The sequence below is a fragment of the Nomascus leucogenys genome, chromosome 7b, assembly GCF_006542625.1.
Source record: "Nomascus leucogenys isolate Asia chromosome 7b, Asia_NLE_v1, whole genome shotgun sequence".
Classification (NCBI taxonomy): domain Eukaryota; kingdom Metazoa; phylum Chordata; class Mammalia; order Primates; family Hylobatidae; genus Nomascus; species Nomascus leucogenys.
The window spans coordinates 56002455-56030306 of NC_044387.1; the positions used below are offsets into that span (position 1 = coordinate 56002455).

At 44.0% G+C, this 27852-nt stretch overlaps 1 protein-coding gene across 6 annotated transcripts in view; it reads right to left on the reverse strand.

The window, feature by feature from the left end:
* CHEK2 (checkpoint kinase 2) overlaps positions 1-27852 on the reverse strand; it is a 56466-nt gene that overhangs the window by 27047 nt on the left and 1567 nt on the right. For 2 of the 6 annotated variants that reach the window (XM_030816022.1, XM_030816021.1), the window contains exons 2-5: positions 21251-21575; positions 10865-10989; positions 10599-10746; positions 4781-4871 (exon numbers count right to left, since the gene is read on the reverse strand). In XM_030816022.1, coding sequence (XP_030671882.1) covers positions 4781-4871; positions 10599-10746; positions 10865-10989; positions 21251-21569 — 683 coding nt within the window. In that variant the 5' untranslated portion in view covers positions 21570-21575. Of the gene's footprint in view, positions 1-4780; positions 4872-7208; positions 7323-10507; positions 10546-10598; positions 10747-10864; positions 10990-16903; positions 17033-21250; positions 21576-27852 lie in introns of those variants that run through there. The other 4 variants (XM_030816025.1, XM_030816020.1, XM_030816023.1 and 1 more) reach the window with 4 other exon arrangements.

A 27852-nucleotide genomic window follows, 5' to 3' on the forward strand; every position in this document is an offset into this window, starting at 1 on the left:
GCTGGGACTACAGACATATGCCACCACACCAGGTTAATTTTTATATTTTTAGTAGAGATGGGGTTTTACCATGTCAGCCAGGCTGGTCTCAAACTCCTGACCTCAAGTGATCCACCAGCCTCGGCCTGCCAAAGTACTGGGATTACAGGCGTGAGCCACTATGCCCGGCCTGGCTATTTCCCAGTTACAAAAGCCAGTAAACTTTTTCTCTTACCTGATTCATTTGAGTTGAGTTTCTATCATTTGCTACAAGTTACAGAATTCGTATTAAATCTTCCCTTAGGGGCCGGGCGCGGTGGCTCACGCTTGTAATCCCAGCACTTTGGGAGGCCGAGGCGGGTGGATCACGAGGTCAGGAGATCAAGACCACAGTGAAACCTCGTCTCTACTAAAAAATAGAAAAAATTAGCCGGGCGTGGTGGCGGGCGCCTGTAGTCCCAGGTACTCGGAGAGGCTGAGGCAGGAGAATGGCGTGAACCCGGGAGGCGGAGCTTGCAGAGAGCCGAGATTGTGCCACTGCACTCCAGCCTGGGCGACAGAGCGAGACTCCATCTCAAAAAAAAAAAAAAAAAAAAAAATCTTCCCTTAGGAAAACACTGAATTCCATACATTTCTTCTTCTTTTTTTTTTTTCCTCCCGAGACATTGTCTCACTCTATCACCCAGGCTGGAATGCAGTGGCATGATCATGGCTCACTGCAGCCTCCACCTCCTGGGCTCAGGTAATCCTCCCACCTCCACCTTCCAAGTAGCTGAGACTACAGGTGCAGCCCGCCACGCTCAGCTAACTTTTTCTACTTTTTCTAGAGACAGGACTTCTCTATTGCCCATGGCTGCCTAGGCTGGTCTTGAACTCCTGGACTCAAGCGATACGCCTGCCTCGGCTTCCCAAAGTGCTGGAGTTACAGGCATGAGCCACCATACCCAGCCTCATACATTTCTTTTTTCTTTTTTTTTTGAGACAGAGTCTCATGCTGTTGCCATGGGTGGAGTGCAGTGGCGCAATCTCAGCTCACTACAACCTCCGCCTCCTGGGTTCAAGCTATTCTCCTGCCTCCACCTCCCAAGTAGCTGGGATTACAGGCATGCGTCATCACACCTGGCCAATTTTTGTATTTTCAGTAAAGACAGAGTTTCACCATGTTGGCCAGGCTGGTCTCAAACCCCCAACCTCAGGTGATCCACCTGCCTCAGCCTCCCAAAGTGCTAGGATTACAGGTGTGAGCCACCGTGCCCAGCCCATACATTTCTTAAGAAAAGGTTTGACGGTTAGATTCCAAGCAACCGGTGCAAATATGGAAACACATCAGTTACTGAATTCAGTATCAGTAAACTAAAATTTCTCCCATGTAATAAAGAGGATACTGTGCTTAACTATGTTGTAGGAATATAGATGATTATTTCCTTTTATGTACTTTCCTTCCATGTTTCCAAAAATATCAGTAGAAAGACCTTTGTGAGAAGGGAAGGGGAATGAAGAGCATTTTGTAATGTGGTAACAGTATCCTGATACTTTCCTAAAGAAATGGTTCTCAAAGTATGATTGGATCACCCCAAGAGGACCCCAAGACCTTGCAGGGCATCCGCAAAGCCACAACTATGCTCAGAATAATACTAAGACTTTATTTGTGTTTTCCATTCTCATTAGCTCATAAGTATGGAGACTTCCAGAGGCTATGTGGCATGTGACAACATAACAGACTGAATGACGAAGCAAATTACAGAATCTAGCCATCTTCTAACTAAGCCACATGTCAAAAAAATTTGCAAAAATGTTGAACAGTGCCTCTCTTCTCACTAATCTTTTTAATAATCATTTTTCATAAAAAATGTTACTCAGGCCAGGCGCAGTGGCTTACACCTGTAATCCCAGCACCTTGGGGGGCCGAGGCAGGCAGATCATGAGGTCAGGAGATCGAGACCATCCTGGCTAACACGGTAAAACCCCCTCTCTACTAAAAATACAAAAAATTAGCTGGGTGTGGTGGCACAGGCCTATAGTCCCAGCTACTTGGGTGGCTGAGGCAGAAAAATCGCCTGAACCCGGGAGGCAGAGGTTGAAGTGAGCCGAGATCGCGCCACTACACTCCAGCCTGGGTGACAGAGCAAGACTCCGTCTCAAGAATAAAAAAATAAATGTTACTCATCTTAAAATGTAGTAAATTTACTTAATGAATTAATAAAAAAATGTCTTGGCAAAATGCAGCAGTTCACACCTGTAATCCCAACACTTTGAGAGGCTGAGGCAGGAGGATAACTTGAGCCCAGGAGTTTGAGACAAGCCTAGGCAACACAGCAAGACTCATCTCTACAATAAAAAAAAATAAAAATTAGGGCCAGGTGTGGTGGCTCATGCCTGTAATCCAGCACTCTGGGAGGCTGAGGCAGGCAGATCACCTGAGGTCAGGAGTTCAAGACCAGCCAGGCCAACATGGTGAAACCTCGTCTCTACTAAAAATACAAAAAAATTAGCCAGGTGTGTGGTGGCAGGCACCTGTAATCCCAGCTACCTGGGAGGCTGAGGCAGAAGAATCACTTGAACCCAGGAGGCAGAGGTTGCAGTGAGCTGAGACCACACCATTGCACTCCGGCCTGGGCAACAAGAACAAAACTCCATCTCAAAAAAAAATAAAATAAAGTAAAAATTAGCCAGATGTGGTGGCACATCCGTGTAGTCCCAGCTACTCGGGAGGCTGACGTTGGGAGGATTGCTTGAACCTGAGAGATCAAGGTTGCCATAAGCTGTGGTCACACTACTGCACTCCAGCCTGAGGACAGAGTAAGACCTTGCTGAAAAAAAAAAAAAAAAAAAACCAGAAATCTCAATTGTAATGTCTAATACAGTAAATATCAATAGATTTAAGCCACATAAACAAAAGCTTTTTGGAGTCCTTGATAATTTTTAAGAATGTGAGGAGTCCTGAGACCAAAATTTTTTAGAACTTTGCCCCAAGTAACATTCAATTGTAGGTTTCACTTCACATCCCAAGATAACAAAAATTCTAAACAGCACAGAAATGCAGTAACCATGTTTTTGGAAGATGATTAAAAAATATTCCAAAATTGATTGTGGTGATGGCTTCACAACTCTGTGAATATACTGAAAATCACTAAATTGCACACTTCAAATGGGTGCATTATATGGTATATAAATTATATCTCAGTAAATTTGCCTTTAAAAAGTTTTCACGAGCCGGGCGCGGTGGCTCACACTTGTAATGCCAGCACTTTGGGAGGCCAAGGCGGGCAGATCACGAGGTCAGGAGTTCAAGACCAGCCTGGCCAATATGGTGATACCCCGTCTCTACTAAAAATACAAAAATTAGCCGGATGTGGTGGTGCACACCTGTAGTCCCAGCTACTTGGGAGGCTGAGGCAGAATTGCCTGAACCCAGGAGGCAGAGGTTGCAGTGAGCCAAGATCACACCACTGCACCCCAGCCTGAGTGACAGAGTGAAACTCCATCCAAAAAGAAAAAAAAAAGTTATCACCAATAAAATTCATGAGGCAAAAGAGTTAATTTCAATTAATCATTATCAAACACATCAAAAATACACCTATCATGATGTATGAAAAATGCTCAACATCTCTAGCCATCAAGGAAATGCAAATTAAAACCACAATGACATATCACCTGAAGCCTGTTAGAATGGCTATTATCAAAAAGATGAATAATAACAAGTGTTGGAGAGGATGTGAAGAAAAGAAAACCCTGGTACACTGTTGGTGGAAATGTAAGTACAGCCATTTTGGAAAATAGTATAAAGTTTCCTCAAAAAACTAAAATTATAATTACCATATGATCCAGCAATCCCACTTCTGGATACATATCCAAAAAAAATTTAAATCAGTATGTTGAAGAGATATCTGCACTCCCATGTTCATTTCAGCATTATTCACAATAGCCAAGATAGGGAAGCAATTTAAGTGTCCACAGATGAATGTAAATGTGGTATGTATATATATATATATATATATATATAAATACTATACACAGAGCCAGGCGCAGTGGCTCATGCCTGTAATCCTAGCACTTTGGGAGGCCGAGGCGGGTGGATCGCTTGAGCTCACGACTTCATGTTGCCAGCCTGGGCAACGTGGCAAGACGCCATCTCTACACAAAATACAAAAATTAGCGAGGCATGGTGGTGCAAGCCTATAGTCCCAGCTACTTGGGAGGCTGAGGTGGGAGGATCACTTGAGCCTGGGGAGTGGAAGTTGCAGTGAGCCAAGATCGTACCACTGCACTCCAGCCTGGGCAACACAGCGAGACTTTGTCTCACACACACACACACACACACACACAAAAGGAAATAAAAAAAGAAATACTTGGCTGGGCGTGGTGGCTCATGCCACTAATCTCAACACTTTGGGAGGCTAAGGCAGGAGGATGGCTTGAGCCCAGGAGTTCAAGACCAGCCCTGGCAACACAGCGCAACCCCATCTCTAAAATACAAAAACACACATTAGCTGTGCATGGTGCTGCATGCCTGATATCCCTTGACCTGGGAGATCAAGGCCACAGTGAGCTCTGATTGTGCCACTACACTCCAGCCTGGGTAACAGAGCAACACCCCGTCTCACAAAGAAATAAAATAAAAATAAATTGAAATGACTGTGTGAAATAACTCACAAAAATAAAAATAAAAAATAATACACAAATAGATACCATACAAATGTTACCAATACATAATGAGTGTTATAAAATCAGAAATGAGAAACTACCAATCACAAATGTATAGGGAAAAAATTAAGTGCAGTTACATAAGAAAATAATTTACCTTCCAAGAGTTTTTGACATGATGTATTCATCTCTTAATGCCTTAGGATAAACTGACTGATCATCTACTGTCAGATCAAAAAAGACAAAAACTAAGGAAAAAAAGAGTAGAAATGGGTTTCATTAATTTATTCATAAGAGGAGATCATTGATTCTAAAATTTATTAGTCATATGTAATATAAGAATTGTTTTTAACTACATTTAACATGTAACCTTAAGGAAATTAGTATGTATGTAATACAATAGGTATTAGTAGGCTAATACATATTGTACAGCCCTTGAGAAATAAATGGTAGTCAAATTTCATGCTTCAATGGAACTATAAGCATCACTCTGAAAGTAGTGCAAAAAATCCATAACATAACATTATTTATATTCCTTGACCTCAGAATATTGATCAATTACACTAATATAAAATGTCCATGCAGATTTACAACAGGCCCAGAATCAAAAAGCAATCAATCAGTCTGGGCCTAGAAAATATGGTCTAGGCAAGTAAATATCCCAATGAAAATCAGGCCATCAGTATCACCATACTAGTATTATCATCTCTCAGCCATTTATACCTTTATATATCCGGTATTAAGTATTTTATAGTGCAAACCATATTCAACATATTTGTAAAGCTAGGTAAATAACATTTTCTAAACAAATTCCCTTTTTTCTCCATTATTTGGGCTGTATCTAAAAAAAAGTAATTTTTTTTTTTTTTTTTTTTTTTTTTGAGAGAGTTTCACTCTGTTGCCCAGGCTGGAGTGCAGTGGCATGACCTCAGCTCACTGCAACCTCCACCTCCCAGGTTCAAGCAATTTTTGTGCCTCAGCCTCCTGAGTAGCTGGGATTACAGGCGCACAGCACCATGCCCGGCTAAGTTTTGTATTTTTAGTAGAGACGGGATTTTACCATGTTGGCCAGGCTGATCTCGAACTCCTGACCTCAAGTGATCCACCCACTTTGGCCTCCCAAAGTGCTGGGATTACAGGAGTTAGCCAATGTGCCCACCCAAAAAAAAAAAAAGTAAGACAACTACTTTTTAAATTCTATAACCCAGGACAGTGCTGATCATTTAATAATTTAACCACCCACGTGGGCCAAGCCTGTAATAAATTATCAAATATTTCTTTTTTTTTTTTTTTTTTTTTGAGACAGAGTCTCGCTCTTTCACCCAGGCCGGACTGCAATGGCGCTATCTAGGCTCACTGCAAGCTCCGCCTCCCGGGTTCACGCCATGCTCCTGCCTCAGCCTCTTGAGTAGCTGAGACTACAGGCGCCCGCCGCCGCACCTGGCTAATTTTTTGTATTTTTACTAGAGACGGAGTTTCACCGTGTTAGCCAGGATGGTCTTGATCTCCTGACGCGCCCGCCTCGGCCTCCCAAAGTGCTGGAATTACAGGCATGAGCCACCACGCCCGGCCCAAATATTTCAATTCTACAAAGTCATCAATGATTAATTTGCAACTGCCTATGCTATCTTGAAAGAGTGAAATTTGTTAAGACCCTTGAGTTTCTCAGATCTCAGGTGACAGGTTTTGACCTCCCTAGAATAACCTAAAGATCCAGTCTCTGGTACAAATCTGAGTCACCTGAGTATATTTCATTCCAGGCTGGTACACAAGAGGCAGGTACTTGTCTGGTGACAGAGACCTGCTGGCCACCCAGCCACAAGTGTCCCTCTATGCTTGTAGCTATTCATAACCCTGTATGTTCCAGTGGCATCTGAGAACCTAGAAATTTGATGGGCTCTCATGATGTATTTCTCCTGTCAAGGTTTACTTCAAGGGCTCAAACGCCATTGTCCACACAAGTCAGGAAGGTAATGTAACAGGGTCAGGCTGTGTTGAGTTTAAGACACCATGGAGAAGTGGGGAGAGAAAACACACCTTCCATCTAAAGGAAGCAGCCTCTACTCAGTGCCTACAGATCCTCAGGTTGTGGGACTGTAGACTCACTGTGGCCACATATTACAACTTCTCTAAGACATCTGGATGTTCACATTACCACTGTAAGTATCAGTAAATGCCTAATAAAATATCTGTAGACCAAATGCAGCCTGCAGAAGACCAGTCTGACCTACTTTATTAAGGGTCACCTTTAGCCTATATGACATCTTTGTTCAAATTAAAGAAAACAGAGATTTATTGTACAACATGGTGATTGTAGTTAACAACAATGTACTGTTTTTTGCTTGTTTGTTTGGGTTTTTTTTTTTTTTTTGAGACGGAGTCTCGCTCTTGTCCCCCAGGCTAGAGTGCAATGGCACGATCTTGGCTCACTGCAACCTCCACCTCCTGGGTTCAAGCGATTCTTCTGCCTCAGACCCCTGAGTAGCTGGGATTACAGGTGCCTGCCACCACGCCCGGCTGATTTTTGTATTTTTAGTAGAGACGGGGTTTCACCATGTTGGCCAGGCTGGTCTCGAACTCCTGACCTCAGGTGATCCGCCCGCCTTGGCCTCCCAAAGTGCTGGGATTAAAGACATGAGCCACCGCGCCCCGGCATATTTTTGAAAATCAGCTGAGAGAGTAGATTTTAAGTATTTTCTCTATAAAAAAAAAGATAATATGTGAGGTAATGCATGTTAGCTCAAATTAGCCATTCTACAATGTATACATATTTCAAAACATGTTGTACATGATAAATATATATAATTTTTTCGAGACACGTTCTCACTCTCTTGCCCAGGCTAGAGTGCAGTGGTGCAATCTTGGCTCACTGTAGCCTCGGCCTCCCAGGCTCAAGCAATCCTCCCACCTCAGACTCCCAAGCAGCTGGGACTACAGGAACATACCAGCATGCCCAGCTAATTTTTTTATGTTTGGTAGAGATGGGGTCTCACTGTGTTGCCCAAGCTGGTCTCAAATTCCTGGACTCAAGCAATCTTCCTGTCTTGGCCTCCCAAAGTGCTGAGATTACAGGCATGAGCTACCACGCCAGCCTATAATTTTTATTTATCTATTAAATAAATTTTTTAATGTTTATTTATTGTTTTAAAAAGAGGAAGAAAAGTGCCCTTTGGGTAGACCAATGAGAAGAAGGTGGCACACAGCTTGTCAAGGAGAGGACAGACCAAATTTCAGCACCCAGTTGCCTCCTCCCCTAGGTACCCACAAACAGCAAAACCTAAAGCAGCTGCCCTGTTAACTGTCAGATAGAAAACAAAATAGTCGCCGGGCGCAGTGGCTCACGCCTGTAATCCCAGCACTTTGGAAGGCCGAGGCGGAAGGATCATGAGGTCAGGAGATGGAGACCATCCTGGCTAACACGGTGAAACCCCATTTCTACTAAAAATACAAAAAATTAGCCGGGCGCGGTGGCGGACGCCTATAGTCCCAGCTACTTGGGAGGCTGAGGCAGAAGAATGGCGTGAACCCAGGAGGCGGAGCTTGCAGTGAGCCAAGATCATGCCACTGCACTCCAGCCTGGACGATAGAGCCAGACTCCGTCTCAAAAAAAAGAAAACAAAACAAAATAGTCAAAATAGTCAGAAACAGGAAAAACTAAGTTAATCATAAAATGTACTTCAGGATGCCCAACACAGACATAGTTTCAAGATACCAGACTGAAGACTGACTGCATGAAAATCCCTTAGGCATGACTTTATTTTATTTGGTTAGATGGGGTCTCACCATGTTGCCCGGGCTGGAGGGCAGGGGCTATTTACAGGCTCAATCATAGCTCACTGTAGCCTTAAAATCCGGGGCTCAAGGGATCCTCTAGCCTCACCTTTCTGAGTAGCAGGGACTACAGACTCATGCCACAGCCCCTAGAGGCATGATTTTTTAAATCCCTACCAGAATCCGGAGAAGAGTACTTATATGAACCTTTACTTTCAAAATGTCTCACACACACATAGACACCCTCCAAGTCATTCGACTCTCAGATAAGTTTGGGAAGGTCTATGGTTTCTTTAACTAAAGAAAAATAGTATTCCTCCTGTCTAATCACGCTGAGCTACTTTTAACTCTATGGGTTGTTTTTGTCAGGTATCCTTTCTAGATATTACCCTGAAAAACAATTGTTCATTTTAGATGTTATTTTCATAGTTTTAGAAATGGATGCTTATAAAATGCTACCTGACGAGGTTGATAAACATCTCCACTTGCGCAGGATAACCATGTAGTATTTACAAAGGTAGAAGCTCTAAAGTGAGCCTCTTACAGAAGGACTCATAGCCTAATACCTGGCATATAAAAGGAGCTCAATAGGCCGGGCGCGGTGGCTCACGTCTGTAATCCCAGCACTTTGGGAGGCCGAGGCAGGCAGATCACGAGGTCAGGAGATCGAGACCATCCTGGCTAAAACAGTGAAACCCCGTCTCTACTAAAAATACAAAAAATTATGTGGGCGTGGTGGCGGGCGCCTGTAGTCCCAGCTACTCAGGAGGCTGAGGCAGGAGAATGGTGTGAACCCAGGAGGCAGAGCTTGCAGTGAGCCGAGATCGCGCCACTGCACTCCAGCCTGGGTGACAGAGCAAGACTCCGTCTCAAAAAAAAAAAGGAGCTCAATAAATGTATACAGAAATAAATGAATGGGGCTGGACGTGGTGGCTCACACCTGTAATCCTAGAACTTTGGGAGGCCAAGGCAGGCAGACTGCTTGAGCTCAGAAGTCTAAGACCAGTCTGGCCAACAAACCCCGTCTCTACCAAAAATACAAAAAATTAGCCAGGCATGATGGCATGTGTCTGTGGTCACAGCTACTCAGGAGGCTAAGGTGGGAGGATCACCTGAGCCTGGGAGGCAGAGGTTGCAGTGCCACTGAACTCCAGCCTGGGAGAGAGAGTGAGACCATGTCTTGAAAAAGAAAGAAAGAAAAAAATGAATGGAAAAAATGAAGAAAGGAAAGAATGAGGTGAAGAGGAAGGAAAAATGAATTAATGGCCTGAAACAACAATTCATAGATATCTAAGACTGATGTGGTATACACTGAATCAATCAATGAACTATAACTTATTTTAATCACCATGATAATTCAATTAACAGTATATGGGCCAGGAGGGGGCTCACGCCTGTAATCCCAGCACTTTGGGAGGCTGAAGCAGGCAGATCACGAGGTCAGGAGTTCAAGGCCAGCCTGGCCAACACAGTGAAACCCCATCTCTACCAAAAATACAAAAAAATTAGCTGGGTATGGTGGCAGGAGCCTGTAATCCCAACTACTTGGGAGGCTGAGGCAAGGAGAATCGCTTGAAACTGGGAGGCGGAGGTTGCAGTGAGCCGAGATTGCATCACTGCACTCCAGCCCAGGTGACAGTGCAAGACTCCATCTAAAAAAAAAAAAAAAACACAGTATATGGCATTACATAAAACCAATTAAACCTTAAAACCTTAAAAATCTGTCTGGATGGAACTTTTTCATAATTTTACAATGCAACTAGGACAACAAAGTTGAATCTTGAATGCTAACTTACTCATCTTTTTTTTTTGAGACAGAGTTTCATTCTTGTTGCCCAGGCTAGAGTGCAATGGCACGATCTTGACTCACTGCAACCTCCGCCTCCCGGGTTCAAGCGATTCTCCTGCCTCAGCCTCCTGAGTCGCTGGGATTATAGGCATGTGCCACCATGCCCGGCTTATTTTGTATTTTTAGTAGAGACAGGGTTTCTCCATGTGGGTCAGGCTGGTTTCGAACTCCTGACCTCAGGTGATCCATCCGCCTCAGCCTCCTAAAGTGCTGGGATTACAGGTGTGAGCCACCACGCCCGGCAACTTACTCATCTTTACTCACTTAAAACATACTCTGTAAGGACAGGACAAATTTTCCTCCTATGAGAGAGTGGAAAAAAAAAAATCCAGTAACCATAAGATAATAATATTACCTTTATTTCTGCTTAGTGAAAGTGCAATTTCAGAATTGTTATTCAAAGGACGGCGTTTTCCTTTCCCTACAAGCTCTGTATTTACAAAGGTTCCATTGCCACTGTGATCTTCTATGTATGCAATGTAAGAGTTTTTAGGACCCACTTCCTAAAATAGAGAACATTTTATTTCAAACTTTGAACAGCAGAGATTTATAGTGGGAAAATACCGAAAAACAATGACCAGATTACCAGCTCTCCTAGATACGCGGGTATTTGTTACCTACCCTGAAAATCCGAAAGTGTTTCTTGCTATACGTCCGGTATTTATCTGTTCTTTTCAGCAGTGGTTCATCAAAGCAATATTCACAGCTTTTGTCCCTCCCAAACCAGTAGTTGTCATTCACACATTCTGTAATACAAAAGCATGCATCAGAGGGCTGTTGAATTTCATGTATCAAATGTTTAAAAATTGCTCATAAATGCTAATTGTAGGAAAATAGCCTAAGAAGGCAATCAGAATTATCAATCTGCTTATCAAGATTTTATAAGATTAAAAATTAGGAGAGAAAAAACAACATTTACCAATGAGTTTAACAAATGGCAGTTTATCTATAACCACATGGCCAGGTGCAGTGGCTCACACCTGTAATCTCAGCCCTTTGGGAGGCTAAGGCAGGAGGATCACTTGACCCCAGGAGCTCATGACCAGCCTGGGCAACACAGGGGGCACCCATCTCTACCAAGAATTTAAAAATTAGTCTAGGCAACATGGTGAAACCCTATCTCTACAAAAAATAAAAAATCAGCAGGGTGTGGTGGCAGGTCCCTGTGGTCTCAGCTACTCAGGAGGCTAAGGTGGGAGGATCGCTTGAGCCCAGGAGGTCAAGGCTGCAGTGAGCTGAGATTGTGCCACTGCACACTAGCCTGGGCGACAGAGTGAGACCCTGTTTCAAAAAAAAAAAAAAATAGCCAGGTGCAGTGGCTCATGCCTGTAATCCCAGCACTTTGGAAGGCTGAGATGAATGGATCACGAGGTCAGGAGTTCAAGACCAGCCTGGCCAAGATGGTGAAACCCTGTCTCTACTAAAAACACAAAAATTAGCTGGGTGTGGTGGCGGGTGCCTGTAATCCCAGCTACTCAGGAAGCTGAGGCAGAGAACTGCTTGAACCCGGGAGGTGGAGGTTGCAGTGAGCCGAGATTGCGCCACTGCACTCCAGCCTGGATGACAAAGCAAGACTCCGTCTGAAAAAAAAAAAAAAAAAATTTAACCAGATGTGGTGGTGCATGCCTGTAGTCCAGCTACTCAGGAGGCTAAAGCAGGAGGATCACTTGAGCAAGATAAGTTGATGCTACAATGGGCCGTGATCCTGCCACTGCACTCCAGCCTGGGCAACAGAGCAAGACCCTGTCTCAAAAAAATAAATAAACAAATATTTAATATATATTATATATTTATTTTGTATTTATTATATATAATATATATAATTTGTATTTATTATACATAATATATAATTTGTATTTATTATACATATAATATACAAATTTATAAGTTGTCTTAAATATAATTATATTTAGACATAATTTAACATATATTATATTTATAATATATTAATTATATCTAAATATATAATAAATATATAATATATAATAATCTATTAATATATTATATGTATTTATATACACACACACACACATATATATATAAAACCGTGAAATAACAAATAGTCATTAAAAGTTCTCCAGTAATTTTTTTTTTTTTTTTTTTTTGAGACAGAATCTCGCTCTGTCGCCCAGGCTGGAGTGCAGTGGCGCAATCTCGGCTCACTGCAAGCTCCGCCTCCGGGGTTCACGCCATTCTCCTGCCTCAGCCTCTCCGAGTAGCTGGGACTACAGGTGCCCGCCACCACGCCCGGCTAATTTTTTTGTATTTTTAGTAGAGATGGGGTTTCACCATGGTCTCGATCTCCTGACCTCGTGATCCGCCCGCCTCGGCCTCCCAAAGTGCTGGGATTACAAGCATGAGCCACCGCGCCCGGCCTCTCCAGTAATTTTTAATGACTTGGAAAATTACTTGCATTACAGTAATTTCCTGCTTATTACCTTCCTGAGGTTTTCCACAACACTTAGCATAAAATCTGCACTCTTCCTCACGGCCTACTAGATGCTCAGGGTCTGGCCCCTGCCACCATTCCAGCCCCACCTCATACCCCTTCTCCCCTTGCTCATGACACCCAGCACCACTGGCCTCCTTTCACTGCCCCCAAGAATGCTGGGTTCAATCTGCCTTGTGGTCTTAGCACTTCTTCCCCAACTACACAAATGGCTCATTCCACCTTGCCTTTTGTATAGATACTATCTACACAATACTATCTGCCTTTTGGACTTTACTATCATCTCCCACTCAGCTTTCTTTCTTTGAGATGGAGTCTCGCTCTGTCGCTCAGGCTGGAGTGCAGTGGCACGATCTCAGCTCACTGCAACCTCCACCTCCCAGGTTCAAGCGATTCTCCTGCCTCAGCCTCCCGAGTAGCTGGGACTACAGGCACATGCCACCATGCCCAGCTAATTCTTTGTAATTTTAGTAGAGACGGGGTTTCACCATGTTAGCCAGGATGGTCTCGATCTCCTGAACTTGTGGTCTGCCCGCCTCGGCCTCCCAAAGTGCTGGGATAACAGGCATGCGCCACCACGCCAGCCTCCCACTCAGCTTGTTATATAAACATTATTCGCCTGTTATCATAATGTTATCTATCCTGTTTTATTTCTTTTTGGGTATGGGCCACGGCTGGAAATTACCTTGCTTATTTGTATATTTTCTCCCCACCTCCCTGCATTAGAATATAACCTCCAAGGGGGCAGCTGGAGACCTCTTGTTTAACAGTACAACTCCAGCACTTCGGATATTGCACATGGCAGGTAATTAAATGTTCATTGCAAGACAGACTAGGGAAAATATTAACTCCTATCAGGAAAAGGAATAATTTCCCTAATAAATGTTAGGTTCCTATAAATCAACGAAAACGATAAACAGTCCAGTAGAAAAATGGGTAAAGGATATGAAAAGATAATTTACAAGAAACAGAAATACATCTGGCTCAAACATATGAAAGGTGGCCAAGCTAACCCAATATAAGAAAATTTAGAAATCAAAAACACATGAAGATTTCATGTTTTACCTATTAGATTGGCAAAAATCCAAAAGTTTCATATCACCCAGTGCTGGCAAGAGGTATGAAAAAGTGGGTACTCTCATACAATGCCATTGGGAATATAATTTATACACACATTGTCTATAATTGTCTAGGGAGGACAATTTAGCAAGATCTATCAAAATTACATATGGGCTGGGCACGATGGCTCACGCCTGTAATCCCAGTACTTTGGGAGGCCAAGGAAGGAGGATCACTTGAGCCTGAAGGTTGAGACTGTACTGAGCTGTGATTGCACCACTCACTCCAGAGTCAGAGTGAGACCCTATCTCTAGAAAGAAAAAGAAAATTAACAAATCCAAATTTAGTTAGTTAAAAAGATCAACAAGTTGGCAAACCTTAGACAGATTGAACAAGAAAAAAAGAGACAAAACTCAAATTACTAAAATTAGAATGAGAGAGGTAATTACTACTGATCTGACAGAAATAAAAATAATTTAAAAAGAATAATTGAGCTGGGCGCGGTGGCTCACGCCTGTAATCCCAGCACTTTGGGAGGCCGAGGCAGGCGGATCATGAGGTCAGGAGATCGAGACCATCCTGGTTAACACGATGAAACCCTGTCTCTACTAAAAATACAAAACAATTAGCCGGGCGTGATGGTGGGCGCCTGTAGTCCCAGCTATTCGGGAGTCTGAGGCAGGAGAATGCTGTGAACTCGGGAGGCGGAGCTTGCAGTGAGCTGAGATCGCGCCACGGCACTCCAGCCTGGGTGACAGAGTGAGACTCCGTCTCAAAAAAAAAAAAAAAAAAGAATAATTGAACAATTGTGTGACAGTATTAGATGACATAGGTGAAATGGACAAACTCCTAGAAAGATACAAACTACCAACACTAACACAAGAAGAAACAGAAAATCTGAATATACCCATAAGAAGTGAAAAGACTGAATGATAATCCTAGCACGTTGGGAGGCCAAGGCAGGCGGATTGCTTGACTTCAGGAGATCGAGACCAGCCTGGGCAACATGGCAAAACCCCGTCTCTACTAAAAATGAAAAAAAAAAAAATTTAACCAGGTGTGGTGGTGCACACCTGTAGTCCCAGCTACTCTGGAGGGTGAGGCACAAGAATTGTTTGAACCTGTGAGGCAGAGGCTGCAGTGAGCCAATATCGTGCCACTGCACTCCAGCCTGGGTGACAGAGAGAGACTCTGCCTCCAAAAAAACAAAACAAAAAAAAGACTGAATGAGTAATCAAAATATCCCTACAAAGAAAAGTGCAGTCCCAGATAGCCTCACTTTAGCTTGAGCAACATAAGGAGACCCCATCTCTATCAAAATAAAAAAGTTAGCCACACATGGTGGCACATGCCTGAGGTCCCCAGCTACTTGGGAGGCTGAGGTAGGAGTTGGGCCTGGGAGGTCATGCCTGCAGTGAAACGTGATCGTGGGTAACACTCCAGCCTGGGTAACAGAGTGAGACCCTGTCTCAAAAAAAAAGAAAAAAGAAACACATGGCTGGCTTCATTTTAAATTCTATCAAATATGTAAAGAACTAATACCAATTATTCTCAAACTTTTCGAAGAAATTCGGAACGGAACACTGCCAACTCATCTATGAGGCCAGCAATACCCTCATAGCAAAACCAGACAAAGACATCACAGTAAAACCACAAACCAATATCCCTTGTGAATATAGATATAAAAATCCTCAACAAAACAGTAGCAAACTAAATCCAGCAACACATAAAAAAGATTACAAATGACCAAACAAGAATTAACCCAGGAGGCCAGGTGCGGTGGCTTACGCCTGTAATCCCAGCACTTTGGGAGGCTGAGGCGGGCGGATCACGAGGTCAGGAAATCGAGACCATCCTGGCTAACACGGTGAAACCCCGTCTCTACTAAAAATACAAAAAATTAACCGGGCGAGGTGGCGGGCGCCTGTAGTCCCAGCTACTCGGGAGGCTGAGGCAAGAGAATGGCATGAACCCCAGGGGGCGGAGCCTGCAGTGAGCCAAGATCGCGCCACTGCACTCCAGCCTGGGCGACAGCGAGACTCCGTCTCAAAAAAAAAAAAAAAAAAGAATTAACCCAGGAAAGCTTGGTTGGTTTAACATCTGAAAACCAATTAATATAATACACGATAACAATAGAATATAGGAAAATAGACACAGAAAAAAATTTTGGCAAAATGCAACACCCTCTTATAACAAAAAATACTCAGAAAACTAGGAAGAGAAGGAAACTCCTTCAACCTAACAAAGAACTTTTATTTTATTTATTATTTATTTATTTATTTATTTTTAATTTAGAGACAAAGTCTTGCTCTGTGGCCTGCAATCATAGCTCACTGCAGTCTCCAACTCCTGGCCTCAAGCACTTCTCCTGCCATAGGCTCCCAAAGCACTGAAATTATAGGGTGAAAGAGTCAGAGTACCCAGCCAGAAAGAATTTTTTGTTTTCTTTTGAGTCAGAGTCTCTCGTTCTGTCGCCAAGTAGCTGGGACTACAGGCTCCTGCCACCACACCCGGCTAATTTTGTTTTTGTATTTTTAGTGGAAACGGGGTTTCACCATGTTAGCCAGGATGGTCTCGATCTCCTGACCTTGTGATCCGCCCACCTCAGCCTCCCAAAGTGCTTGGATTACAGGCATGAGCCACCACACCCACCCCAGAAGGAACTTTTATGAAACATCCACGGCTTAGTCTTCAGATGTCAAAGAGGAGAGAGGAGAGAGGAGAAGAGGAGAGAAAAGAGGAAAGAAAAGCGGAAGGGAAAGCGGACAGGACAGGACAGGCCAGGAAAGGAAAGCGGAAGGGAAAGGAAAGTGGAAAGGAAAGGGGAAAGGGGAAAGGAAAGGAGAAAGGAAAGGAAAGGAAAGAAACGGAACGGAACGGAACGGAACGGAACGGAACGGAAAGGAAAGGAAAGGAAAGGAAAGGAAAGGAAAGGAAAGGAAAGAAACGGAACGGAACGGAACGGAAGGAAAGGAAAGGAAAGGAAAGGAAAGGAAAGGAAAGGAAAGGAAAGGAAAGGAGAAAGGAAAGGAAAGGAGAAAGGAAAGGAAAGGAAAGGAGAAAGGAAAGGAAAGGAAAGGAAAGGAAAGGGGAAAGGAAAAGGAAAAGGAAAAGAGAAAGGGAAAGGGAAAGACCCACAGCTAACATCATACTTAGACTGAAAACTGGCCAGGGATGGTGCCTCACACCTCTTATCCCAGCACTCTGGGAGGCTGAGGCAGGAGAATCAGATGACAGCAGGAGTTCAAGATCAGATTGGGTAACATGGCCAGACTCTGTCTCTACAAAAAATAAAAATAAACAATTTAGGCCAGCCACAGTGGTTCACGCCTGTAATCCCAGCACTTTGGGAGGCCAAGGCAGGTGGATCACCCGAGGGCAGGAGTTCGAGACCAGCCTGGCCAACATGGTGAAACCCCATTTCTACTAAAAATACAAAAATTAGCCAGGCATGGTGGCATGAGCATGTAATCCCAGCTATTTGGGAGGCTGAGGCAGAATTGCTTGAAACCGGGAGGAGGAGGTTGCGGTGAGCCGAGATCACGCCATTGCACTCCAGCCTGGTGACACAGCGAGGCTCCATCTCAATAAATAAATAAATAAAACTCAAAATAAATAAAGGATCTTAATTAAACATAAGAGCTAAAACTAGGCCAGGCACTGTGGCTCATGCCTGTAATCCCAACACTTTGGGAAGCCGAGATGGATGTATCACTTGAGCTCAGGAGTTTGAGACCAGACTGCAACATGGTGAAACCCCATCTTCACCAAGAATACAAAAAGTTAGCTGGGAGTGGTGGTGCACATCTGTGGTCCCAGCTACTCAGGAGGCTGAAGTGGGAGAATTGTTTGAGCCTGGGAGGCAGAGGCTGAAGTGAGCTGAGATTGTGCCACTGCACTCCAGCCTGGATGACAGAGTGAGATCCTGTCTCAAAATAAATAAATAAATAAATAAACAAACAAAAATTTTTTAAAAAAGGAATTAAAACTATAAAATTTTAGAAGAAAACATAGGTATAAATAATGAACAAATAATAATAATAAACAGCCTCAGCCAGACGTGGTGACTTGTGCCTGTAATCCCACCACTTTGGGAGGCCAAGGCAGGCAGATCACCTGAGGTCAGGAGTTTGAAACCAGCCTGGCCAACATGATGAAACCCCATCCCTACTAAAAAAATACAGAACTTAGCCGGTCACGGTGGTGGGCACCTGTAATCCCAGCTACTCAGGTGGCTGAGGCAGGAGAATGGCTTGAACCCAGGAGATGGAGGTTGCAGTGAGCCAAGATCATACCACTGCACTCCAGCCTGGGTGACAGAGTGAGACTCCGTCTCAAATAATAATAATAATAATGATAAACAGCCTCTATTTATTCAGCACCTACTTTATGCTGGTCATCCTATCAGGATCTTTGTTTACTTGTCTTTTTTTGTTTTTCCTTTTTGTGGAGAATGGGGTCTCGCTATATTGCCCAGCAGGTCTCAAACTCCTGGGTTCAAGCTATCCTCCCACGTCTGCTGCTCTAAGAGCTGGGATTACAGTTGTGAGCCCCTGCGCCCAGCCTCTTTGTTTTATTACTTTTAAAGGTGATGTATCCCATTTAGCCCTTTCTCACCATTTCTATTTCCCACTCATCTAAACCTATAGGCCTATCTGAAAAAATATATTGTATTTTATTTGTTTATTTTTTGGAGACGGAATCTCGCTCTGTCACCCAGGCTGGAGTGCAGTAGCACGATCTCAGCTCACTGCAACCTCTACCTCCCAAGTTCAAGCAATTCTCCTGTCTCAGCCTCCTGGGTAGGTGGGATTACAGATGCCTGCCACCATGCCCCGCAAATTTTTTTTTCTTTTTTTTTTCTTTTTTTGAGGTGGAGTTTCGCTCTTGTTGCCCAGGCTGGAGTGCAATGGTGCAATCTCGGCTCACTGCAACCTCTGCCTCCCGGGTTCAAGCGATTCTCCCACCTCAGCCTCCTGACTGGCTGGGATTACAGGAGCCCGCCACCATGCCCAGCTAATTTTGTATTTTTAGTAGAGACGGGGTTTCTTCGTGTTGGTCAGGCTGGTCTTGAACTCCCGATCTCAGGTGATCCGCCCATCTCGGCCTCCCAAAGTGCTGGGATTACAGGCATGAGCCACCACGCCTGGCCTAATTTTTGTATTTTTAATAGAGACAGGGTTTCCCCATGTTGGCCAGGCTGGTCTCAAACTCCTCACCTCAGGTGATCCGCCTGCCTTGGTCTCTCAACGTGCTGGGATTACAGGCATGAGCCACAATGCCCGGCCTGAAAAATATATTTTAAACCAGTAAAAAATAGCTTCGAGTGTCTACTTATAAATTTAAAGTTGTATATGTGGAATGCAGGTATATTGTTTCTCCATTTTTTATAGTTTTTTTAAGACATCAAAGTTAGACATGAAATAAAACAAGGATGGTGAGTGACAAAACACAAAATGATACATCAGTCCTTCATTTCTTTATATTAACATATTCTATCCTATTAATGCCAAGTTCAAATTTGTTTATTAAAGAGGTCATTGTAATGTAAGAGAAAGGAAAAAAAAACACCATTTTTTTTGGCTGGAGTGCAGTGGCGCAATCCTGGCTCAGTGCAACTTCTGCCTCCCAGGTTCAAGCAATTCTCATGTCTCATCCTCCTGAGTAGCTGGGATTGCAGGCATGCGCCACCACACCTGGCTAATTTTTGTATTTTCAGGAGAGACAGGGTTTTGCCATGTTGCCCAAGCTGGTTTCGAACTCCTGGCCTCAAGTGATCCTCCCGCTTCGGCCTCCCAAAGTGCTGGGATTACAGGCGTGAGCCACCATGCCTGGCAATGTTAAAATACACACATGCATATTTTATTTTCTTTTATTTTTTTATTTTTATGTTTTTTTTTGGTTTTTTGTTTTGTTTTGTTTTGTTTTGAGACGGAGTCTCGCTCTGTCACCCAGGCTGGAGTGCAGTGGCGCGATCTCGGCTCACTGCAAGCTCCGCCTCCCGGGGTCACACCATTCTCCTGCCTCAGCCTCTCCGAGTAGCTGGCACTACAGGCGCCCGCCACCACGCCCGGCTAATTTTTTGTATTTTTAGTAGAGATGGGGTTTCACCGTGGTCTCGATCTCCTGACCTCGTGATCCACCCGCCTCAGCCTCCCAAAGTGCTGGGATTACAACAAGCGTGAGCCACTGCGCCCGGCCCACATGCGTATTTTAAACATATGCATAGCGAAACTTACTATTGGAACCAGGAGGTGTCAGAAAGGGTCAACATGTTTAAATCACAAGGTTGGCTATTTTGAGACAAAAACAAATAACAAGTAGTCAACAAATGGCCATCTCTATTCTGAACAGCTCTGATTCTCTGAAGCTGTGGCAAACCACAGCAGAGGTTAACTAATGAAGCTTTTGTGATTAGGGGATAACGTTTGCAAGTTTGCGTGAATCTGCATTTTTCTAGGAAGAGGGTCCAAAGCTACTTTCAGATCCTTGGATGGACAGCACATTGTAAATGTCCAATTAATATTTGTTGAAAGAATAAATGAACGGAATCCACAGCAGGTAACAGCCAGGGCAACACCCAATACTGCCTCTTTGGTTTTACCTTTTATCACATTCAAACTCCAGAATTATTCAAAGAGTGGCTCAAGCATTCTGCTGCAACTAACTAAGGCAGGAAAATAGAGTCTGAAGGCAGGGAATCTATGGCCAATTCACGCAAACTTCCTGGAATAGCCGGGCACGGTTGCTCATGCCTGTAATCCCAACACTTTGGGAGGCCGAAGCAGGAGGACCACTTGAGGTCAGGAGTTCGAGACCAGCCTGGCCAACAGGGTGAAACCCTGTCTCTACTAAAAATACAAAAATTAGCCAGGTGTGGTGGTGTGCGTCTGTAATCCCAGCTACTCAGGAATCTGAGACAGGAGAATCGCTTGAACCCAGGAGTCAGAGGCTGCAGTGAGCCGAGCCGAGATGGAGTCACTGCACTCATCTGTGCGACACAGCAAGACTCCATCGCCAAAAAAAAAAAGAAAAAAAAAATTCCTGAAACTAAATAAAAAGGAAGAATTTGCACTCTGGCCTATGATCCATCCATTCTAGGACCTTCATTTGCATAAGGCGCCAATCCACACCAGTCTTGGAATGGCCGAGGTCCAGTTCGCTTTGGCCTCTAATGGGCTGTGAGCCAGCCCTTCATTTACATAAGATGTAACCAATGGGAGACCTCTAGAGGGTACTTGAACCCCAGAAGACTTTGCTACCAGGGCTCTGCAGCCACTTGCTCAGGCCTGCTCCCATCTTGCGACATGTACTTTAGCTTCTATTGCCTTCCACTTCAATAAATCTATGCTTTCATTGCTTGTTCATGCATGATGTTCAATTATTTGTTCAACGCGCCAAAAACCTGGGCAACTCCAATCAGAACCTTCCACCTGGTAACACAACAACTTTCTGTAAGTGTTTTTCTGAACATGACACTATACAACAAAGGGTCTTACCAAGATTGGCAAATCCATCCTGAAGGGCCCATAATCGAGCCCAGGGGGCAGGGGCAGGCTCCTCAGGTTCTTGGTCCTCAGGTTCTTGGTCCTCAGGAATAGAATAGAGTTCCTGAGTGGACACTGTCTCTAAGGAGCTCAGTGTCCCAGAGCTGGAGTGAGAGGACTGGCTGGAGTTTGGCATCGTGCTGGTAGAGGAGCTGGATATGCCCTGGGATTGTGAGGAGGAGCCTTGGGACTGGGTAACACTGCCATGGGGCTGTGAACAGGCACTGCTGCCATGGGACTGCTGAGCCTCAACATCCGACTCCCGAGACATCACGACCTCAAAAAGAAAGTGTCCAACAACAAAGGTGAGTTTCAAGGCACAAGACTTAAAATTAAAAAGTAAACAATGGGCCTATTACAACAGCAAAAGAAAGGAAAAAAGAAAAAAGAAAAAAAAACCCAGGGCAAACATGCTCTCCAAAAATTAAAAGTCCTAACAGCCCAGACCTATAGTTCTTCTGGGCTGAGCTTTTCACCAGATCATTGTCACCAGATCAGTTTTTTGTCTGACAGCCATAAACTACAGGGAAAAACAAATTATCTGAAGATTACAAATAAGTAAAAAGCAATAAAATTGAGCTGGGGGACTCATAAAAGCTTACATTTGTCCAATTCTTTTAAATTAAGACTGAAACCAAAAATGTATTGATACAATCAACACATTTAAATTTCATATATACCGGGGGCCAGGCGCGGGGGCTCACGCCTGTAATCTCAGCATTTTGGGAGGCCGAGACAAGCAGATCATGAGGTCAGAAGTTCAAGACCAGCCTGGACAACACAGTGAAACTCCATCTCTACTAAAAATACAAAAAATTAGCCAGGCATGGTGGCAGGCACCTGTAATCCCAGCTACTCGGGAGGCTGAGGCAGGAGAATCGCTTGAGCCCGGGAGGCAGAGGTTGCAGTGGGCCAAGATTGCACCACTGCACTCCAGCCTGCGCAACAGTGCAAGACTCTGTCTCAAAAAAAAAACTCATATATACAGTCCTCAATTTAACAATGCTTCTATTTAACAATGTTTAGACTTTCTGGGAAAGCAATCAGTAGAAACTTACTTCTCCAAGTCCTCACATAACCATTCTGGTTTTCACCTTCAGTACAGTATTCAATTAATTACATGAGCTATTTAACACCTTATTATAAAATAGGCCAGGTGGCCAGGTGCAGTGGCTCACGCCTATAATCCCAGAACTCTGGGGGGTCAAGGCGGGTAGATCACCTGAGATCAGGAGTTCAAGACCAGCCTGGCCAACATAGTCACACCCCGTGTCCACTAAAAATACAAAAATTAGCCGGGTGTGGTGGCAGGTGCCTGTAGTTCCAACTACTCAGGAGGCTGAAGCAGGAGAACTGCTTGAGCCCAGGAGGCAGAGGTTGCAGTGAGCTGAGATCGCACCAGTGCACTCCAGCCTTGGTGATAGGAGTGAAACCCTGTCTCAAAAAAATTAATTAATTAAACAAATAAAATTTAAAAATAAAATAGGCCAGGTGCAGTGACTCACAACCGTAAACCCAATACTTTGGGTGGTGGAGGTAGGAGGATTGCTTGAGGGCAGGTGTTTGAGACCCCACCTCTACAAAAAATAATAATAATAATCTTTGTGTTAGATAATTTTGCCCAACTGTACCCTGACATAAGTATTCTGAGCACGTTTAAAGGAGGCTAGGCTAAACTATGACGTTTGGTATGTTAGGTGTATTAAATGTATTTTCAATTTAACAGTATTTTCAACTTAGAATGGTTTTATTTAGACATAATGCCATTGAAAGTTGAGGAGCATCGGTGTATTTTGGAAAGAGAAAGAAGACAAAAAATCAGGTGGCTTGATATAGAAGTCAAAAAGAAATTGTACAATAACCTGCTGCATTACTCCAAAGGGTCCATTTACATAAAATGTCACTGGTACCCCTTTTCCCCCAGGCTTGCTCCTAAAGGGAAACACACCTGTTCGTTCAATCTATGTTCCCTGATACCTAAGGACCCAGTGACTTAATGAGGCAGAACACAAAGGAAGACAGCTTTTGACAACTCCACCTATCCCTTTGTGATGCTAAGTAACTATAAGGGCTTATCTTTTCAGCATCCTAAATGGCCTTCCAGCCTTGATGGAATCTTGCAGGAACCATTCTTTTATAAACTGGAGACCTTAACAGAGGCTTCCACCCTTGTCTTAGAATTAACCTGATAGACAGTTAGACTCTCATAACAGGCTGGGCGCAGTGGCTCACACCTGTAATCCCAGCACTTTGGGAGGCCAAGGCAAGAGGACCACTTGAGGCCACGAGTTCAATACCAGCCTGGCCAACATAGTGGGACCCCGCCCTGTACAAAAAATAAGAAAATTAGACATGGTGGCATGCAGCTGTGGCCTCAGCTACTCGGGAAGGTGAGGTGGGAGGATCACTTGAGCCCAGGAGTTGAAGGCTGCAGTGAGCTACGATCATACCACTTACACACCAGCCTGGGTGGCAGAGTGAGACCCTGTCTCCAAAGAACAGAAAACAAAGCAAGAATCTGATAACAGAACCACCAGTAAAATCAAAGTAACGTCCACTGCTGACCTAATCGGATTAACAAAAAAAAAGGGAGGGAGAGGAGGACATTCTCTTCCTCCCCAAACTCAGGCTACTACTCCAGGAGAACACAGGAAACAACACTATAGTAGTCCCTACCATCAGAGGGGGATAAGATCCAAGACCCCCCAGTGGATGCCTGAAACCTCACATAGTACAGAACCCTATATAAATTATGCACAACTTTCTTTTTCCTTCTTCACAATTTCACAAATAGAAGATTCGTTCTTGCCATAGATGTTACCAGCCTCAGCGTACAAATTTTTTTATTTCCATATTAAATTGAGATCTTTCACCTTTTCAGTAAAAGGAAACACTTTACAGCTTCTCTTTGCAATATCCAAATTGCCAGCATCTTTTGCTTTGGGGCCAGTATTAAATATAAGGGTGACATGAACACAAGCACTGCAAAACCACATAATTTAAGACTTATGAATTGATTATTTCTTTTTTTATTTTTTTGAAACAGTCTCGCTCAGTCACCCAGGCTGGAGTGCAGTGGTGCAATCTCGGCTCGCTGCAACCTCCACCTCCTGGGTTTAAGCAATTCTCCTGCCTCAGCCTTCCAAGTAGCCGGGATTACAGGCGCACACATCACGCCTGGCTAATTTGTATATTTTATTTAGTAGAGGCAGGGTTTTCACCATATTGGCCAGCCTGGTCTCAAACTCCTGACCTCAGGTGATCCTCAGGTCCACCTCAGCGTCCCAAACTGCTAGGATTACAGGCATGAGCCACCACGCCCAGCCATGAATTGACTATTTCTTATGAATTTTCCACTTAATAGTTTCAGATCACAGCTGACCATTGGTAACTGAAACTACTACCACTGATAAGGAGGGACTAGGATACCCACACTGACTGTATTTACACAGCTTTCAATATACAAAGGTTCTGCCAGGTGTGGTGGCTCATGTCTGTAATCCCAGCACTTTGGGAGGCCAATGCAGGTAGACTGCTTGAACCCAGGAATTCGAGACCAGCCTGGGCACCATGGTGAAATCCAGTATCTACAGAAAATACAAAAAATTAGCAGGGCATGGTGGTGTACACCTGTAGTCCCAGCTACTTGGGAGGCTCAGGTGGGAGGATCACTTGAGTCCAGGAGGCTGAGGCTGCAGTGAGCCGTGATCAAGCATGCACTCCAGCCTGGGTGACAGAGCGAGACCCTGTCTCGCGGAAAAAAAAAAAAAGATACAAAGGTTCTGATGAGATTTCTTTAAAACATACCAGGAAGGCAATGCCAAAACTGAGTATGCTGCTCCAGGGACTGCTGGTCTAATACTACCTGAGCCAGGCTGAGTCTTCCCCATAGCTTTTTAAGTAAGACAGGACAACTGGAGAAAATGTGTCAACGAGTTGCTATGAGAGATTAGAGGCAAGCGGATCTGGAGTCAGACACTTGTGTGAAACTGTGCATGACTTTAGGTAGATCACAACTTCTCTAAACCTGTTTTCTCATCTGAAAATAAGTAGACAGACCATGAGGATTAAGTGAAGTGATGCATGTAATACTCCCCCTACCCACCCATGCTTGCTATCTGGGAGCTATTGTTATTGAAAAGCCATGCAGAGAAGTAAGTGAAAAACCAAAGTGAGGGCAGCAAAACTCCAGAACTGTAGACAGAAGTCCAGTCCCAAAACCTATAAAACTACTAGAAGAAAACACTGGGGAAGTGCTCCAGGACACTCATCTTGGGCACAGATTTTTTGGGCACAGGTTTTTTGCGTAAGACCTCAAAAGCACAGGCAACTAAAGCAAAAACAGACAACTGGGATTTCATCAAGCTAAAAAGCTTCTGCACAGCAAAGGAGACAATCAACAAAGTGAAGAGACAACCCACAGAATGGGAAAAAACATTTCCAAACTAGCCATCTGACAAGGGATGAATAACCAGAATATATATGGATATGAAACTCAACTGCAAAAAGACAAATAATGCAATTTAAGAAATGGGCAAGCCAGGCACAGTGCCTCACATCTGTAATCCCAGCATTTTGGGAGGCCAAGGTGGGTGGATCATCTGAGGTCAGGAGTTCAAGACCAGCCTGGTCAACATGGCGAAACCGCATCTCTACTAAAAATACAAAAAATTAGCTGGGCGTGGTGGCTTGTGCCTGTAGTTCCAGCTACTTGGTAGGCTGAGACACAAGAATCACTTGAACCCAGGAGATGGAGACGGAGGTTGCAGTGAGCCGAGATCGTACCATTGCACTCCAGGCTATGTGACAGAGTGAGATTCTGTCTCAAAAAAAAGAAATGGGCAAAAGATCCAGACATTTCTCAAAAGAAGCCATACAAATGGCCAACAGGTATATTAAAAAAATGCTCAATATCACTGATCACTGGAGAAACACAAATCAAAACTACAGTGAGGCCTAGGCACAGTGGCTCATGCCTGTAATCCCAGCACTTTGGGAGGCAGAGGCGGGCAGATCACTTGGGGTCAGGAGTTTGAGACCAGAGTGGCCAACGTGGTGAAACCCTGTCTCCACTAAAAATATGAAAATTAGCTGGGCATGGTGGCAGGCGTCTATAATCCCAGCTACTTGGGAGGCTGAGGCAGGAGAATCGCTTGAACCCAGGAGGCAGAGGAGGCAGTGAGCCAAAATCACGCCACCGCATTCCAGCCTGGGCAACAGAGTAAGACTCTGTCTCGAACAAACAAACAAATAAAAAAACCCACAATGAGATACCATCTCACCCAAGTTAAAATGGTTTGTATAAAAGATAGGCAATAACAGATGCTGGAAAGAATGTGAAGAAAGGGGAACTGTACAGAGTGCTCTTGACATAAGTAATTTTATCTCAGAAAAAGGCTCTATCTTATATTTTAAAAGGCATTATGCCAACAGGGACCAGATGTTTGTCTAATTAATAAAGAATGTACTGGCCATGCACAGTGGCTCACGCCTGTAATCCCAGCACTTTGGGAGGCCAAGGCGGGCGGATCACAAGGTCAGGAGATGAAGACCATCCTGGCCAACATAGTGAAACCCCAACTCTACTAAAAATACAAAACTTAGCTGGGCGTGGTGGCGTGTGCCTGTAGTCCCAGCTACTCAGGAGGCTGAGACAGGTGAATCGCTTGAACCAGGGAGTCGGAGGTTGCAGTGAGCTGAGATCACGCCACTGCACTCCAGCCTGGTGACAAAGTGAGACTGTGTCTCAAAAAAAAAAAAAAAAAAGACTGTACTAAACCAGATAAGGATATAAACATGTACACGCTTTTGTTATTAGTCCTCACCAGAAAATTCTTTGATCATAAGAGCAGGACATTATTAGGTCAAAATGGCTGTCCTAACAGACACCATCTTGCTATCACTCATGATTAACACCCAGCATCTGCCATCAAAGGCTCTGCCCACATCAAAAACTCTTCCTTACAAGACACTGACACCCCAGATAAAGCCAAAACACTCTCTTTGTCCACACTGCTCTCGTTGGAATGGTTTGATAACCACTTTCCCTATCCCCTTTTCTCTGAATGTTAAATGTTACCTTAATGTAAGATTTTTAATCTATAACATTTATATATTAAATAAATATACTATTGTGTACGGTTTACAATACTGACTGACTTGCGGAATGGCTTGAGCCTGTGTGCCCATGGCTCTGACTACCAAGTAAACAGGTAGTACTACGGAAAATTGCTTCCTTGGGAACTCCATATAGCTCGTGGCTTTTACAATTAAAATAAAACATCAATAAGTCTGATCTTGTGGAAAGACACAAATGTGCATGGATCTGGTTATGTCTGACCTTGCACTGTTCACATACACCATTGGTGGGAATGCAAATTAGTATAGCCACTCTAGAGAAGAGTATTGTGATTCCTCAAAAAATTGAAAACAGGCCGGGCGCGGTGGTTCACACCTGTAATCCCAGCACTTTGGGAGGCCAAAGCGAGTGGATCACCTGAGGTCAGGAGTTCGGGATCAGCCTGGCCAACATGGTGAAACCCCGTCTCTACTAA